Source organism: Nerophis lumbriciformis, linkage group LG02, assembly GCF_033978685.3.
Source record: "Nerophis lumbriciformis linkage group LG02, RoL_Nlum_v2.1, whole genome shotgun sequence".
In the NCBI taxonomy this organism is placed as follows: Eukaryota; Metazoa; Chordata; class Actinopteri; order Syngnathiformes; family Syngnathidae; genus Nerophis; species Nerophis lumbriciformis.
The window spans coordinates 38,007,872-38,026,149 of NC_084549.2; the positions used below are offsets into that span (position 1 = coordinate 38,007,872).

At 39.2% G+C, this 18,278-nt stretch overlaps 1 protein-coding gene across 1 annotated transcript in view; it reads right to left on the reverse strand.

Annotated features, from left to right (window-relative positions):
• The window catches only part of marchf5 (membrane-associated ring finger (C3HC4) 5), a 35,543-nt gene that overhangs the window by 10,458 nt on the left and 6,807 nt on the right, over positions 1-18,278 (reverse strand). Inside the window, exon 2 of the mRNA XM_061962335.1 lies at positions 10,461-10,663. Coding sequence (XP_061818319.1) covers positions 10,461-10,663 — 203 coding nt within the window. The remainder of the gene's footprint in view (positions 1-10,460; positions 10,664-18,278) is intronic.

Genomic DNA, 18,278 nt, shown 5'->3' on the forward strand with positions numbered 1-18,278 from the left:
AGAGAACGAGGTCACTCAAATTCTTATCTCAAATGGGAGCATTATGTGGACATGAGGTGCGCCACGGGGAAATATTAGCCGCCACACCTTAAGAAAGATGTTGTTTTTTTACATGAAAACAAATAATGTAATACGATGTATTGTAGCGTCCAGAAGAAGACACAGAAAGTCTGACGCTCTTTTTAGCGTTTATTACCAATCTTATGCTAACAACAGGCCTAATTCCACAACTAGTCATTCCTATGTGCACACATAGGTCTGTGTCCGTGTTTCACTCCCGGACACACAACACTTCCTCATTCTACGCCAACACGGTGTGTTCAAGACCATGGGAAAAATGAACATCATAACGCACAAACATACACTGTAAGACCAGAAGGTAGTTCCAGTATGAATGGATATATGTAATTTATTATTTGCGCACTATCGACTAGTGATACACCGAAAATTTGGGGAAAGCGAGAGGAGACCAATTAAACCGTTTCAGGTTCCAAAAGAATTACTCTGAAATGATTGGTCTTTAGGAAGCTATTTACAGAACTAAATCCATCAGTACTTTACACAGCTGAGTACATGACCGATGTGAAGTACTAGACAAACATGACCTGAGGACCAAGAACATTGAAAAGAGAACATCATTTTTAATATTAGTCTTTTCCAAAGCGCTTATTCACTACACCTGTTTTTGAACGGGACAGAGAGCAAAGCATTTCATTACATACACTGACAGCTGATTTTGTAATTAAGATGATTAAAAAAGGGGGAGTCTAGGGCGAGTAAGTAGAACGCTTCAGTCGGTAGCTTGGCACCATTCAGCTGTTGTGTTTTATGTGTGTTGGGCAGGGGGGCTGCAAAAGAGGAGCAACCGAGGACATGGTGTCCTATGAGCCAAATTGATAGGCCCGCTTTGGCTTTGCAGCAGGTGCTGATGGGAGTGATGTCACAATGGAATACTAGCACCCAACTTCCCAACTTGTGCACCATTTGTCTATTAAAATAATGAAATCAACACAAAAAAGCTGTGATGAGGACTTACTGGAGGCTTCTAAAGTCTGTGCACATGAGCTGAGTAACATTAAAACTTCAGCCAAAAATCTAATTTAATTCAAAATGGGATGGGCAATATGCCCTAAAATCTACATCACAATATACAGGGTGATTCAAAGATAATACGCCAAAATCAACACGCATTTATTCAGTTCTAAAGCATTGTAATAGACTGAATCAATGGTCATTTAATACAGGAGTTATCCAAGTTTTATTGTGTTATAATTTCACCGTTGTGGTCATGTAATCCTTTCGGCGGGGTTCAATTGTAGGAAGACCATGTGTTTATTTGTGTTTTAGTTTGCGAAAACAAATGCCATTGTCACGGCGCAGCGTGCTTTTAGAACATAATTTGGCATTAATCCACCCCATCGTGAGAGCATTTGACGGTGGGTTAAACAGTTTATAGAGACTATAGCTGCTTCTGTAAAGGAAAGAGTCCTGGAACACCTTGATAACATGAAAGATCGGATAAGAGCAGCAATCAACGCGGTGGATCGCGACATCCTGGGGCGCGTTTGGGAGGAATTCTCAAATAGTCTTGATGTTGTCCGTGCCAACAACAACCGGTGGTGGCCATATTGAGCACTTGTAAAGCATGGAATAAATACTTGAAGTGATGTACTGATCCAGAGTGTACCCCGCCTACCGCCCGAATGCACCCCCCGCAACCCCGAAAGGGACAAGCAGTAGGAAAATGGATGTATGTATGTATGTATGTATGTATGTATGTATGTATGTACAACCTGTGTTCAAGCTAGGTTTTCTATTGTTTTTCATTTTTGAAATATCGAGTGATAATTTTGGCGTATTCTTTTTGAATCACCCTGTATGTTGTAGCTTCCTGTAATAATATATATCACAATATATTATTTGGCATATAAATGGTAATAGAACCATTTCAAAATGGGTTACAAAGACTCCTAATTTGGCTGCGGTAACACATTGCGTAATTTCCAGTTGTATTCTTTTTTCACAACTAGTTATTAATCTACTTGGTAATATTTGGTTACTTTCTGATGTAACATGTTTCTATCTATACTTTTGGTCAAATGTAATAAGCGCTTATTCTTAACATTGGTTTTAGTGATGCTACAAGTTTGGGTATCGATCTAATACTAAATACCGGTAGTTATAGGAGAGCAGTATTAGATCATTTAATGACATTTTTCAAAAATGTATTAATTTTTATTAATTTTACTTATTATATACAAAAGCAATACCGGTAACTACAATTGGCTCTTATTTCTTGACATTGTATAATAACCAAAATGACAAAAAATAGATTTTGTGGTATTATGTATCCAAGCACTGTCTCATCGACCACATACTGATACAACCATTGGTGTTATTACTGTCAATATTTGCACTGATCTGCGACTTAGCAATTAGCTTCGCTTGTGCATGTTAAGCCATGATTTTCCTCGAGTGATAATGTTACATGTAAGAAACTTATTTTGCCACCAATGGAAATAAGAATTAGTGATTTAGCAGCTGCACTGTGTGTGGAAGGACATTAGCAGCTAGCGAGGACGCTACATTGTGCTGAGGATGCTTCCGTTCACTTGTTGTGGTCAAATTTGGGACATAGCTAGAATCTATCATCAGTATGCTTATCGTGATATTACAATCTATCATCCGTCAGATTTACATAATTTATAATACAACCCTAATTTCAAGGCATTATTGTATTGTTGTTGTATGTCAGTAAACTCCAGAAATATTAAAGATTGCATCTTAACTTGTAAGTTCTTTGATTGTAACTTAACATCACAATTTAATAATGATCTTTACACTTGTTTAGCTCGGTTAGGGTCAAAGGTCATATTGATCATGCATCTTATTTTTAGTCAGTGCTCTACCAGTTAACAACTGTATGCATTTTGTCTTCACTGCTAATAAATGATGGCTTCAAGAGTCATGTGAAAGTTTTCTAGTTTTTCTACATATATTTAACATCCATCCATCCATCCATTTTCTACCGCTTGTCCCGTTCGGGGTCGCGGGGGATGCTGGAGCCTTTAATAAACATAAAAAAAAATGTTTGCAGTGCTGCAGAGAGCAACATCCTGTCACGATTTATTGACTGTCCAGCAGCAGCAGTACACTCCTCTCAGCCTTTGATGAGCTGCTTCATCAGCTCCTCCCTTGACCCAGTTTCACTCCCACTCTCAAACTCATAAAACACGACCGTACTTCTGACACTTTTCTTTTTGGATGCAGTACAATGGTAAACTCAAAGATATTTAACTATGAAAAAATCCCTGACTCTATGACTCTTTTGTAGGAAAAACATGCCATTTTAGGTGAGAACCTTATTGCTGACCTGTTATATATATTTAGTAGCATATAGTGCTCTACCATATACGCAGTTTATATCTGCTAAGCAGTTCATCTTTGAAACACCTCCAAACTTAATAATTAGTAGTCTCACAATTCATGATTGACACTTTTACCTTGAAATAGCAAAGTGCTAATATCCCTGCAAAGTGCGAATATCACACATGGCGGGTTATTTATTGGGTCCAAAGAAGTGAGCTGAACTTTCTGCTTGTAGCACTGAAGTGAGTGACAGCACAGCTTTGTTCCCTATGAATATAAATGAACCTTTTTACCAGCCAGGCTTCCAGCAGATAACATTGTCTGGAGGCCTGGTTTCATCTCAGGTTGCAGCATCTTGCTCTTTGAAGACAATTTTGTAGTCGCCCAGTGGCTGATGGGTAATTCAGTGTGTGTGCACGAGCAAACGTAATGTGTTTAGGGCATAAAGACTATTTTCAAGGCACCTTGCATGAAATATCAGTCTATCCAGGAATGGCTGGAGATTAAGAACAGAAAAGGAAAGTAAGCAGATGCTGTCAAACTGGGTCTACTGTTTGAGGCCATAGCTGGCATTTAAACAGCTGTACCTCTCACTACACTGGCAAGTAGGGATGGACGATTATGGCAAAAATAATAATCCCGATTATTTTTGAGTGATATTGTAGTCTCAATTAATAACATGATTATTAATTAACTTGAAACATGAGAATGTATTGCACAACAAAAACTTTACTTTAAATATATAGTTGAGGACAGACTTGTTAGCCCTCACACGAGGTATTTCCCAAGTGTTGTTAAAGAGAGCAATGCATTTTCTACACAGCTTTTCCAAACACCCTGGTTTCATTTTGGTTGCTTCCAATATTTTTATTTGCACACAGGAACACAGTTATTTCACGTAAACCAAAAATGACCAGAGTCAAAATTATTAGCCCGCCTGAGAAAATTGTGTGTCCTTTTTACGCGAGAACAGCCTGCAATCTTTTGTTGGTTTTCCACAAGTCTCACACGCACCTCCTGAGCAATCCCAGCCCATTCTATTTTGGCAAACCTCTCAAGCTCCGCAAGATTTAATGGTCTCCTGCCATGGACCTTGGTCTTCAATTTTCCCCAAAGATTCTCGATGGTATTCAAGTCAGGGCTTTGTGCCGGCCATTCAATAACATTCACTCGGGCCTTCTGGAGCTAGTTCTTCACCAGTAGTGACATATTTTTTGGGACGTTATCATTTTTGAAAGACAAAGCGGCAACCCATATTCAGTTTTGCTGCTGACTTCAAAAGGTTCTCTTCCAAGATCTTCAAATACCCTTCTTTCTTCAGTATTCCTTCCACCTTGACAAGATTCCCGGTTCCAAATGCACTGAAGCATCCCAACAGCGTAATACTCCCACCACCATGTTAACTGTGGGGACCATGTTCTTTGGGTTCTATGGCTCTCCCTTCTTTTTCCAAACATAAGCAGTGTCTAAATGGCCAAAGAGCTCTAGTTTTGTTGCATCTGCCCAAAGGACAAACTTTCAGTATGCATAGTCTTTCTCTAGGTTGTCCTTTACATACTTCAAATTGTGGACTTGTTCTTGGTCTGCAGCCTGGCAGTCCAATTATGTGCAAGATTCTCGTGATTGTCTTCTTTGAGACACAAATTCTAGAGTTGGCTAAGTCAGTCACTAGTGTCTTAGCAGTTGTTCTGGGATCTCCAGACACATCTCTCACTAGCTTTCTTTCTAGGGTCTTTGAAATATTTCCTTTCCTACCCATCAGGCGTTTTTTGTACCATGTGGCGAATATAAATTAGTAATGAATAAACCACAACAAGTGAAAAAATAATATTAGTAATAATACTTTTAAATAACAATAGCAATATAAAAACAATAACATTCAGTGTTTCCGTTTTAATTGTTTTTAATTAAATTTTTTTACTTTTTACAATTATTTTACCATCATAGAGTGTGTGCTTTTGTGTCAAATAAAATGTGATCAAATGTTTGTTAATTAAATGCAAAATCCCTCACATTTATTGGTGTAATACATTTTTGGACAATTTTGACCAGTATTTTAGGTCAAAGCACAATAGACGTGTAAATGTATCAATACGTGATTTAAGTACATTATGCTTGTGCAGGGTACTTCTTTGAAACCATTATTTTGTTAGCACAGTCACATCGAATGTGGCGCACCGCGCTACTATTGTGAAGGGAGGAAGTGTCCTCTACTGTTCTCAGCTTGACAAGTAAGGAGACAATTTGAGACTGTAAAAAAAAAAAAAAAAAAAAAAAAAAAAAGAGTTGCGACTGCTGTTTGTACATTAATCTTACATCGATGGTATCGTTCACGACAACACAAGCAGATGAGATGTGTTGTGGGGGTATGGATTGTTCTTGCTAGCTTTAGCTTCGTAGTTTAGTTGCGGTTTCATGGGTCTGTCTCGAAATTGTGTAGGTTGGGATTAGTCTGCAAAATTATGGCCAATATAGAAATCACGATTATTAATCATGATTATTTACTGTTGCTTAAAACATATTTTATTGTACTTTCTATTTTAAACAAACAGTATGTGAACTTAGCTTTCATTTCAAAACAATTCATTAATAATAAAATTAAATGTACAAAAGACAAAGGGCTAACTAAAATAAAATGTGCCATTGCAGAGTGCGATCATAAAGCACCAGCAAGTTAAAAAAATAAAAGTTATGCACGAAAGGAACATAAAAAGGAACACATTCATTGTACTGCTCAATGTATATATAGGACATATATATTTGGCCAAATAAAACGTTATTACATCCGTTATTTTGGTCTGATTTTGAGAGGTGGATGGATACGGGGTCCCTCGTTGCACCTCGTTGGTGTTACGGTCATCTGTATTTTGGGCACCCCAGCTTTTGTAGCTGTTAGTCAGAGCTTTGCGCCAGTGGGGGGAGTCCCGCTCTGTTAAACAACCAGCTTTGCAGCGCAGGCAAACGATGGCGGTTGAGAAGAAAATGGGACGTGTTAATGCTTAACCTGTCTCTGCAACTTGATAATTTGTTTGGATGTGCACACTGCACACCAACGCAGCTTTGCCGTGCAACTCCTTGTGGTGTTTGTTGTTGGTTTATCCGCGCGCATTTCCGGGTTTCGGGAAACGAGCGGGAGTGCCTACAGAACGGCAAGGTGTGCGGTCGTGTTACGGATTAAAAAGTGTGCCTGTTGGTACCCTGTGGGTAACTGCGGGAAGGGAGGGCACCAATGTAGTAATACATTTCTTTTTTCTAATAATTTCCGGAGCTACTGGATGATCTACCTTCAACTTGTCACTCACCCTTACTCACGCTCACACGAGTCCACCGTCTATCAGTCGCCTCCTGGTGGTTGACTGACCGTTGGTCATGAACGTGATTGATTTGATATGCAGCGAAGTCTGTTTTTTTAATTTTAATATCGCAGACGATCACCCTCATTTAATCGTAGCTGCCAAAATCGTGATCACGATTAAAATTTGATTAATTGGGCAGCCCTAGTTCAAGAAAGAGCAGTTGAGTGTGTGAGGGATAAATGAGCGCTACCAGACACATTATTTTCCCAAACAAATTTTTATTCTCCTCACAGCGACAACATTTTACTTACATTTTGCCAATTTCCATGATATTCTGTGTTTAACAGCAGATTTTGTTTTATTGACCAATTATGTGACTGAGTCTGCGATTATGTAAATGCGGAAATCAAATGACTTAACTTTTTGGTAAGATCCTAAACTTCGAATACACGTGCTCAGTTTTCATTCATTCGTGCCTCTCTGCCTCACCATCACAAGCTCCAAAATTTGCATGCATGTTGCGAGGCACATTAATCGGGTTTTTTTCGACTACCGGTATATATCTTCATAATCATTAAGGGCTATAATCAAAATCAAAATCGAAATTTGATTAATTGTCCAGCCCTTCTGGCAAGGATCAGAATAATTGATGCTCCTGGTTTTACACCAGTGATTCCCAACCACTGGCCATGGGTGACCATCAGGTGCATCTTTGTTTATCTATCTATTTACAGTCCAAGGCAGAACAATTAAATGCACTTCTACTATATAGCAGAAGGTACTTAATTAACCCACATTTCCACCTTGGCTTGATGAAGAGTGAGAAACACTGTTTAAGACTTCTCTTAGCCATTCGGTCAGGAATTGTAAATTATACTCATAAGGCTTACAGAGAACACATGCATGGCGGATCAATAACTTCTTCAATCAACTGCTTGTACCCAAGGCACATTGCCACCAAAGTCACTAACCATGAAAACACAAAGCTAGTGCTTCTGTAATGATGCCATTACAGTAACTTACATTTCAACAATCATTTTTTATAGCTTCTAAAAGGACGAATCCGATATAAACTAACGAAGACATAACTAAGGGTAGTCAGCGTACGCCCTGGAAAGCAGCATTGATTTACTGTACATAGCAGGGATGTAACGATTAATGATAATACTATTAATAAACAGCGCGGTAAAACTCCGGACGGGTGGTTACTGGGAATTTTGGTATCGCTCCAATACCAAGTAAATACAAGGCTAGTACTAGTACATTTTGACCTTCAAACCGATGTAAAATTGCCATGGCGGTAATTTCTTTTTCTACTAATACACTGTCCAATTAAAATTCACTACTGGTTGTGTAGTTACAAGACATGCCGCCAGGTGTCGCTACGCATCAAGTCTGAAGGGCAACCAAAGTAGTAGTTATGTCACATGGCATTGTCCCAGCCAGTTCAAGTATATGTAGCTGCGGCTGCAGAAACTAAGTGGCGCCCACTTAAAGGCGTGGCCACTTAAAGGCGTGGCCACTTAAAGGCGTGCCCACTTGGGTGACAACACTGGAAGTGAAATGTGGAAGTAAAATGGAAGTAAAGCTGGAGAAATTATATCTAACACAGATATCATAAATAGATTAAAAAAATACTGCTGAAAATTAGTTAGGGCTGGTTTTTGGTTAGGGTTAACGTTAGGGTTGCATATAATCAGCCGAAAAAGCTATATTTTCAACAACCGAAATAACAACAACCATGATGTGCTGCTTTAGCCATCTTAGATCACGTTACAAATCAAGTGTCCACGCTCGCGTTGTCAGTGCCACTGTGGGCATTTCTTAAAGACATGGTTCACTTCCGTTGTCGTCGTCGTCGCCCCTGTGGCCCTGTGAATTAGAGTGGGCCCTACAGAAGAGTGTCTGCAGCCGTGGCTAGACCCGCCATGGAGGAAAACATTGGGCCGTCAGTACTACGCGAGGAGCTTGTACTAAAAATTACTTTGGTATGTCAGTTGTGTGGACACACTTTGGATTCAATAAGGATGACGTGTAAACGCTGTTGAAAATAAAGGTAACACAGTGAATTACCGAATATAAATAATACATGTCACACAAAAAGAGAGACTCGAACTAGGTACCTATAATCTACTAAAAATAAGTGCCATGTCTTTGCCAAAATCATTTACAAATGGTACAAATTGTGGAAAGGATTGTGAAAGAAATGTTATGTTATGGTTATATTAGAATTTTTTATTTTTTTGTCAGGTAAAAGTTATTTTCTACATTTCTACACACCACAGTATTACATCCATCCATCCATTTCCTACCGCTTGTCCCAAAGGCTGCTTATCCCAGCTGCACTCGGGCGGAAGGGAGGGTACACTCTGGACAAGTGGCCACTTCATCGCAGGCCCAACACAGATTGACAGACAACATTCACACTCACATTCTCACACAAGGGCCAATTTAGTGTTGCCAATCAACCTATCCCCATTTTTTATTCTTTAAGAAATGGGTTTTTTTGGCGAAACATTTTTATTCTAGCTGATGACTTTTGAATCCCATCGTTTTAATAAACAACCCTTAATTATTCACCTGTGCATGTTCTTTTCAGTTACTTTCTTCAAAATTGGATACGTATTTAGAGAATAAACTGAGTCGAGCGTGGAATATTCGTGCATCACCCGACATCAAAGTTCAAGGTTTATTTAATCGGGATTTTTTTTCTTCCCAAAATTATGCAGCCTTAGCTATGATCATTGAATCATTTGGTGAGTTTATCAAAATAACAAAAAAGCAACAATGTACAGTTAACAAAATAAATATTAAAAGGTAAAAAAAATTAAAAATAAAATAACTTAATTTTACGCAGATATTTGGTAAAAATATTGTCAGTCAAGCGGGGAGGGTTGTGCCTGAGTGAGTGAGGTGCGTCATATGCACTGACTGACTAGAAGAGATGCTGCGGTCGCATAAACTGAAGAAATTTGAGTAATTTGCTTGACGTATAGAAGACAAACCCTCAAGCGATTGCTAGTCTTGCAACCGATTGAAAGATTAACCTGAAAATACATAACTGATTGTTAGCGATTGTAGTGGATCCTAACGACGGAGCTGAAGCAAATCGTTCGTCGGTCAACCCGGATATTCGATCGCATCGCTTTATCTTTCATAACCTCAATACTTGGTCACTCCATCACTTTCACCTTCCCCAGCAAGGCAGTTCTCATCTTGGGGATGTGTTTGGGGCTTTTTTTCGTTTTAAATAAATTATTAATACGTCCATCCATTTCCTACCGATTGTCCCTCATAATTTGGACAAAATAATTACTCAATATGTTAATGCATAGAGAAGAGGAGTTGTCCGGTATGTTCAATATGTTACTTATCGCCATTTTATTTCAATGTTCTAAAATTGTTCTTTCAGTGCAATAAGAAACATATGCTTAATGTATCATAAGATTTTTGTTAAAATAAAATTAATAATTACTTTTTTGTGGTCTCCTTTATTTTAAAAAGTAGGGTGTACCCCGCCTTCCGCCCGATTGTAGCTGAGATAGGCTCCAGCACCCCCCGCGACCCCGAAAGGGATAAGCGGTAGAAAATGGATGGATGGATGAAATACATTTTGCTAAATATTGGTATCTGGACAACACTACTAACTAATGTGTTCATATTTCATTTCTATGATATTGTTGCCTGAAAAGATTTACTGCATCAAAAAGGATGCTGGCATGTGAAGGGTGTACTCACAAGATCCTGCATCCCACCCATTCCCCACTCCCATATTGTTTTCAAGTGGCCACTTACCAAGTTTTGGAAAGACTATGAGATATTCTGCATTGCACTGTGGACAGGCTACGCGTGCAGTGCTATTGCCACGCTGCTTCTCGTCCACCCAACGCTGTAGGCAGGACTGGTGGACCCACTTTGTGGAACCACGGCAGCGGCATGGACACACCCACTCTGCTGTATGGTCGTCATCGTCTGTTGCAAAGCATACCCAGCAGTTCCTAAAACAAACACATTCATTACTCTTTTAATGGGTCTGATGAAAACAAAACACAACCTGGAATTTACATCAAAGCGCTTCCACAATCAATCAAAATTGCCATAAAGGTCCAGTTGATGAATGCACGTTTGGCAAGATCGATAAAGAAAAGCCATTAGACAAATAAGAACCGAAGCTTGTAGAGTGTCTGACTGTAACACAGGAACTGGTCCATGCAAGGCCATTCATCCTATCGTCTCACTGAGAGATTTTCCAGATTACATTTCAGTACAAACAGTTTCCCACAGATGTGATTACACTTGGGGTGGTAAGTGGGCCTGGCATGTGACCAGAACTACTCAGGGACTCCCTGGGGCACTAATCATCGGGATCCATATCCTGCACTGATACATTTAGGAAGGGAATCATATACATGAGTAAAATTATTGGAGAGGAACCCACTGTCCAGTAGACGATTTATTAAGGTTGGTACATAAAGCACACATAAAATACAGTGGCACCTAAATTTGCGAGAAACTCCAACTTACGATTATTTTGATATACCGGTGGTCTCTCTGGTTTTTGTTATGCGTTGAGTTTCAGCAATACATTTGAGTTACAAGCATCCCTGCCGCTGGTAACAATTCTCCACACCAGATATCGACACAATCCTGCCTTTCAACCAGCGGAACTGAGAAAGTTAGTGAAAAGTAGACTGCCAAAAAGAAAACGCAGACGACATCAAACGAATCAGAAAAACACACTAAAAAAAGCATGACCAAAATGGATGGATGACCAACCGTGTAGGCGAGCAAGCCTGCACAACAGTCCGACCAGAGCACCGTCAGTCTGCAGACTCTGCACCACTCAGAAACAGAGTGCAGCCTCAATGCTAAAACAACATTCAAACCGCGGACATTTATCCATGGAAATATGAAAGCTGCCAAATGGTGCGCCGTGCTTCAATCCGTTCCGTCTCATGACTCTACAAACTAGAAGACCAAGCATTAACCTTGTACAATGGGTCTTAAGCAGACTGACTCTGAACGCTCCGGTCCTTCACTCAAAAACTTCCAATAAAAGTTCTTACTGTTACACCCAGAGAAGCAGCCCGAAGGAGACACAGATTAGTCTGCTCCCCAACATATGTAGTTGTTAGTAGTACATGCTATTGTATTGTGTTTCAAACAATGTTTTTCTTTTAAAAAGGATGTTGCATATTATAATTGCTTGCATCTACATGAATGTTTTTGATAAACAGAACATGTGTCTAGAACTTTCTAGATTTGAAACTGTCATCTTGTTTTCAGTCTCAGTTACAGGACAGGTTGTGACTAAAAGACAAAAGAAAGGTTCACTAAAACCAACCTTTTTGACCTGTCCATGTATTGCAATCACTACTCCACAGTAACTGTATTCCACACAGTAACTGGGCATTTCATAATAGAAAGGACAAGAAAGATCCCAAATCAGTCCACAAAGTCAAAATAAAGAATGTGATTGTTGATGAGATGATACAGGGCTCGAATGTAACCACGGCAACGGACCGCCCTCGTCATTTGCCGTAATGCCCTAAAAAAATGACCAGCGTTTACGGCAAGAACATGCCGTGACCGCCCTTGACTTGTTATTTGTTAATGGATTAGGGCTGTAACGGTAAACTAGGGCTGGGCGATATATCAATATACTCGATATACCGTGGGTTTGTCTCTGTGCGATATAGAAAATGACTATATCGTGATATTCGAGTATACATTCTCACGCAGTTGCTTTTAGCTGCGGCATTACACTGCATGCGTTTCCCACTCTTTCTTGTCTCTCCTTCTCACAGAGACGTAAACCAAGCACACCTTACATACGTCACGTGTGCAACGTCACACGCTCCCGCGGAGCAGAGAGGTAGCGACATGGTAACGTTAGCTGTGATGCTAACGGTGAGGTGAAGTGAAGTGAATTATATTTATATAGCGCTTTTCTCTAGTGACTCAAAGCACTTTACATAGTGGAACCCAATATCTAAGTTACATTTAAACCAGTGTGGGTGGCACTGGGAGCAGGTGGGTAAAGTGTCTTGCCCAAGGACACAACGGCAGTGACTAGAATGGCAGAAGCGGGAATCGAACCTGCAACCCTCAAGTTGCTGGCACGGCCGCTCTACCAACCGAGCTAAGCCGCCCCAAGTGGGGGTAGTAATACGAGAGAGATAAGGTGCGAATCTGGTAACAAATGGAGGAAGAATTAATTCCCAAGAAAAACAGCACGGGATCCATCGTCCGGCAGTGGTTTGGCTTCAAGCGGGAATATGTTCAACATTCATGCGGCAAAAGCGTTGCTACAAAAAGTAGCAGCACTGCTTATGTAGCATCATTTGAAAAGTCACCCGCTCGAGAATGAGGAGTGCTTGAAACTCTGCATGTCAACATCTCGGGCCGGTGCCAGACCAACAAAATGCCGAAGCAACTATTTCCAGATCAACACTGTGTGAAAAAAAAAGTCAACAACAGAAGGAGATATTGTCCGTAGGAACCTATTATGCAGCTCATTTTTATTTGACAGTTATTGAAATATCTTGTGTAACATCATGCACAAAAGTGCACTTTATTTGTTTTTAACTATTGTAGTGGCGTTCTGTACAAAAAGTACACTTTAATTTAGTGTTGTTTTGATATGTCATTTTAGTGACATCATTCACAAAAGTGCACGAAAAGCTTGTTTTAAAATGTCTGACAATCTTACACTTTCTTTTTCGAAATTACATGAATGTTTGTGCCACTGCTTAATAACTGTTTAATAAATACAGTTGTGGAAAATTTACTTAGTTGTGATTTCCCTCTCTGCATGAAAGTTAAAAAAATTAGCATATATTAATGCAGTATGAACAAGAATGTTTTAATGTAGACACAGACACATATGCATCAAGTGTTCATTCAAGGCTAAGGCAAAATATCGAGATATACAGTATATCGTGTATCGTGACATGGCCTAAAAATATCGAGATATTAAAAAAAGGCCATATCGCCCAGCCTTACGGTAAACTACTGTATATAATGTTAACTGCGATAAAATTCCAGACCATTTGTAACACGGTTTAATTCTCTAGGAAAAAAAGACAGTTACATCTTATGGCCATCTTTCACATTTTTACATTTATTTTTATTCATTCATGTTATTTAGTTTCTGCCATATTACTCTGTTAATAATGCTTATGTTACTTTCATATACTTTCAAAAAACTACCGGCAGCGGTAAAAGTTAGAAAGAAGAAAGTGAATGAATGTTTATAACTGAATACATTTACAAATGCATAAAAGTTGGGTTTTTTTGTATTTTTTTTTTAATGAATTAAGTAACCTTTATGACAACCTTTTTCCAAAACACTATATAGAATGTGAGATATAACAGGATAATGCATACATTTATCATTCGTTTTTAAAACGGTTACAAAAAAGTATATACAGTATATGCATGCATGCATGCTTTGGAGCCCCTGCCTCAAAAGAAAAAAATGTTTGCCTTAATGCCCTTCAAATTTGCATTGGTGCCCTAAAATATGAGCCCTCCTGTAAAGCAACACTTGCCTTGACTTTAAAAAATTAATTTGAGGCCTGATGACGGATGGAAATTACTTGCTGATTTACTTTGAGATCGAGCAATTATCGGCAGGGGTGATTATCTGCGCCGAAATTTGGCATTTTTAAGTACATCGGTGTCGGCTCTTTTTTATCGATATTGTTTTATCGGTCAGCCCTCGTAACAATCATAGAACAAATGCCTTTTTTAAATCCGGCAGGCTTATTTAAAACTGGTTATTTTGGCTCAGTTGCAGTCGTGCCGTTGTCTCCGGCATTGTCCCGCCCACAGCGACATCTGATTGGTTACACAAACCACGCTTGTAAGGGGCAGAGTCAATCAGAAGCTGAAAACTTCTTAAATTCTTAAACAAACAGAGAGAAAAGTGTGAAGATTAACTCCGGTGGGTGTATGATGTGTCATGTGGAGATGAACTCTGGGTGCATGAACACATAAAACTCTCCCGAAATTGTAATAAACATCTTAGTCCTCTACCTGTCACAACTACTAGTAACGTTAGTATGAGCAGAATACCATAACAACTTCATAAAAATAAGCAGCATCTCCTAGCTCGTAACATTGATATGGAAACAGTCCATTAGAGTAGAATCATATTTGCGTGTTTGAGATTCAGTCTAGACTATATACGGCTGAGTATAAAAACACTCCAAGATAGTTCCACTGATCAGCGTTCTTCAGCACACAGACACAAAAGTTTCAGCAAGTAAAAATTTCCTTTTCTAGCCTTGTACATTATGTTTTGTACTTTGTCGCTGCATGACAATGTCTTAAAAAAAATGTTAATCAATCACAGTTGACGTTATTAGGATAAATATTATTTCAGCCTGTCCGTGTGGTAGGGATAGCAATTATTTCAGGGATACAAAACTTTATGGATATTTATTTATTTAAAAATGTATTTAACTTTATAATGTGCAAAGGAACTCCCGGCACTTTTTGTTTTTGTTTGTTTTTTAAATAAACATGCTTCAGGCATTTAAACAAGATTAAATGTTGGGTGTTGTAATAGTATTATTCTAAATGTATTGTCATTGGTCTCATTCACCACTAATAATCGGTATCGGATCTTGTTGTTAGGATAAATTAAATAATGCTATTTAGTTTGTTTAATAAAAAGAACAATGTATAAACCTGTTTCCAGGGTTTCCCCGAGATTATTGAGATACCTGTGCGGTGAGAGTGTGGTTAGTTGTAGGCCTGGGCTGATATTCGATAAGTCAATAAACCAAGGACAAATGCAAATCAAGTCAGTAAGTTTTCCACTATCGATAAATCGCCATGTGCATGCTTCAAGAGCAGTCACGCTTTTCGTCGGTTTCAGCAGTTGCGCGTGTTTTTACCATAGCGAAATGAAAAGAAGGGGGGGAATTCTCTTGTCCTTCATTAAGTGTATCTGACTCTTTGTGTGGCAAGACGGGGCTGCTGTCCCACTAGTATCACACAGTGCAACAAGCTAGCCCGTGACCAGCACAAGTAATAGCGAACATGGACAATATAATCACAAAAACAAATGCCACCGCTGTAATGTGGAAATATTACAGTTTAAACCTTTGGAACAAGATGAGCCTATCTACACCAAGGAGCCAGTTTGCCGAATGTACTCGAACACGACAAACCTGCACGCCCACTTGAAACAACGAACCGACAGTCCACATTCACTGAGCGTTTGGTTAAACAAGGTCAGTACAAACAAAACAGCGCAAAATGGTGTATGCTCACAGAAAGTGTTCTTAAATACATCACCAAAGACATGCTGCCATTTAATACTGTTGAAAAACTAGCGGCAAACGTTTGACAGACATTTGCCATGTTGTCATGCCGTGTTGGCGTTTTCTCATTCAGAATCTGCCAAACTTGGTTTTTTTTTGCATATGACCTGTTAATACATCTGCTTATACTCAAAACTGTAGTGTTTTTATGATATTTTACCCTGCATTTTTGTATAAAAAGGCCCTCGTATGTTAGTGTCAGTTAAGTAATGTACAACTCTACGTCTGCCTACATATTCAACATTGAGGTGCTACTTTGTCAATATTGTCCCTCTGGCTCTATATTTATGAAAAATTAAATTAAATTTACTTGATCTTGGTGGGGTGCCGGAATGCCCTCCTATTGCAATTACAGAAAAAACACTCAACTGGCAAAATGTGTTTTTAATTGGTTTGTCTTCATTCGATTCCATCCTGCAATGAGCGACATTTCCCAATTGTAACATAAAACATGAGCATGCGAGTGGTAATCTTTTTAGGTTCTCAAGTGACAGAGCTGGCCAAAAGGAACATGCGGTGAATCAGAGTCTGATGGAAACATTAGGTCTCCATTTATACATCCGTTAATTGTCTTCATGGGATCGCAACTTGCTTCGTTTCCGTGATGTCAACCAGCTAAATTAACCTACACAACAAATTAAATGAGAAATGTGTGCATAGTAGTAGTGCCTTATTAACTTTTACTCAGTGTTATTTAGGGCTGCAACAACTAATCGATTAAATCGATTAAAAAAATAGTTGGCGATTAATTTAGTCATCGATTCGTTGGATCTATGCTATGCGCATGCGCTGCGGCTGCGTCTCACGAGGGGCAGTAAGCCAGCCAATGATGTGTCATGTGCGGCTCACGTGACGACGCCGTCTCCTTTGCCTGGAAACATTCGAAAAATGGCGGAGGAAAACAGTACAGATAGTTCAGCGGAGAAACATCTTGAGGTTATTGCTTCAATGGAGAAAAGTGTGGGAACACTTTACTTTAAAGACTTCAAAGAAGACAGTTTCCTGCAAAATGTGCAGCGTGGACCTCGCATGGCACGGAAGTACAACATTGCTTCGGGAGCACCTGAAGAGGAAATATGTTGGAGCCATTGATGAAGGGAAGAACTCACGGTACATAACTTTTTAAGTCAATAGTCCGGGTACATTGATCCGTTGTGTCCGTCTTTGTGTGTTTTTAATCTTTTGTTAACGAGGATAATTTTTTTAAGGAAGCGCAGCAGCAACTGTTGTGTATTACCTTTTAGAGTGTTAGGAACGTTTTGGAGACTGTGACGACTTCATTTTCTGTGTTGTTTTGAGTCGCAACAGGCATTGTGAGTTCAGCTTTTTTGTGAGTAACGTTAACGTTATGCCTTTGTTGCAACGGGGGGCTGATAATGTGTCTCCGGCACATTTAACTCCGTTTTGAGAGAGAAAACGCACGGTTACCAATTTCGAAATAAACTTAGAGGACAGAGTATCTCAGGTTAATTTCATAATGGATCAATGTAGCCGGGCCCAATAAAGCTATATAAATATATTTAGATTTGAGTGACGCTTTAGTATAACTAAACGTTATGAAAGTGCTGGAATATGTCATGCTATCATTCAGAGGCAGCCTAAAATTAATCCTTTATTATTCACAACAGAAACGTGTACAATATCTGATCCAGTTCTGATCTGATGAGTTACATTACTGTGTTATTATAGGTGTATGCTGCATCCCCAATGTCCATTTATGTGGTGGCGTATTTGCCTTTTACTTCAGAAATTATGAATTAAATCAACTAGGTATGTATTAAGTTACATGTAAATGATGCTACTATGTACGTTCATTATATGGTTTCTCTCATTTCAGAAAGAAACAAGCCAGCGTTAGCGACTTGGTACAAGGAAGGTGTGCACACCACATGAAGCGGCTGCATTGACTGATGCTATCCTGGATATGTTGCTAACTGACATGAGGCTAGGGTTGGGCAATATGGCCTTTTTTTAATATCGCAATATTTTAAGGCCATATCGTGATACACGATATATATCTCAATATTTTGCCTTAGTCTTGAATTAAAACTTGATGCATATAATCACAGCAGTATGATGATTCTATGTGTCTACATTAAAACATTCTTCTTCATACTGCATAAGCGCTAGAGTGAGAAGAGGTTTTAAAGTAATTAGCGCCCCGACGGCTATTCAAGGAAATACGGTAAGCGACGCGTCGACACACAAAAACGGCGTTGACGTATTTACGTAATCGATGACGTCGACTACGTCGACGCGTCGTTTCAGCCTTAGTGAG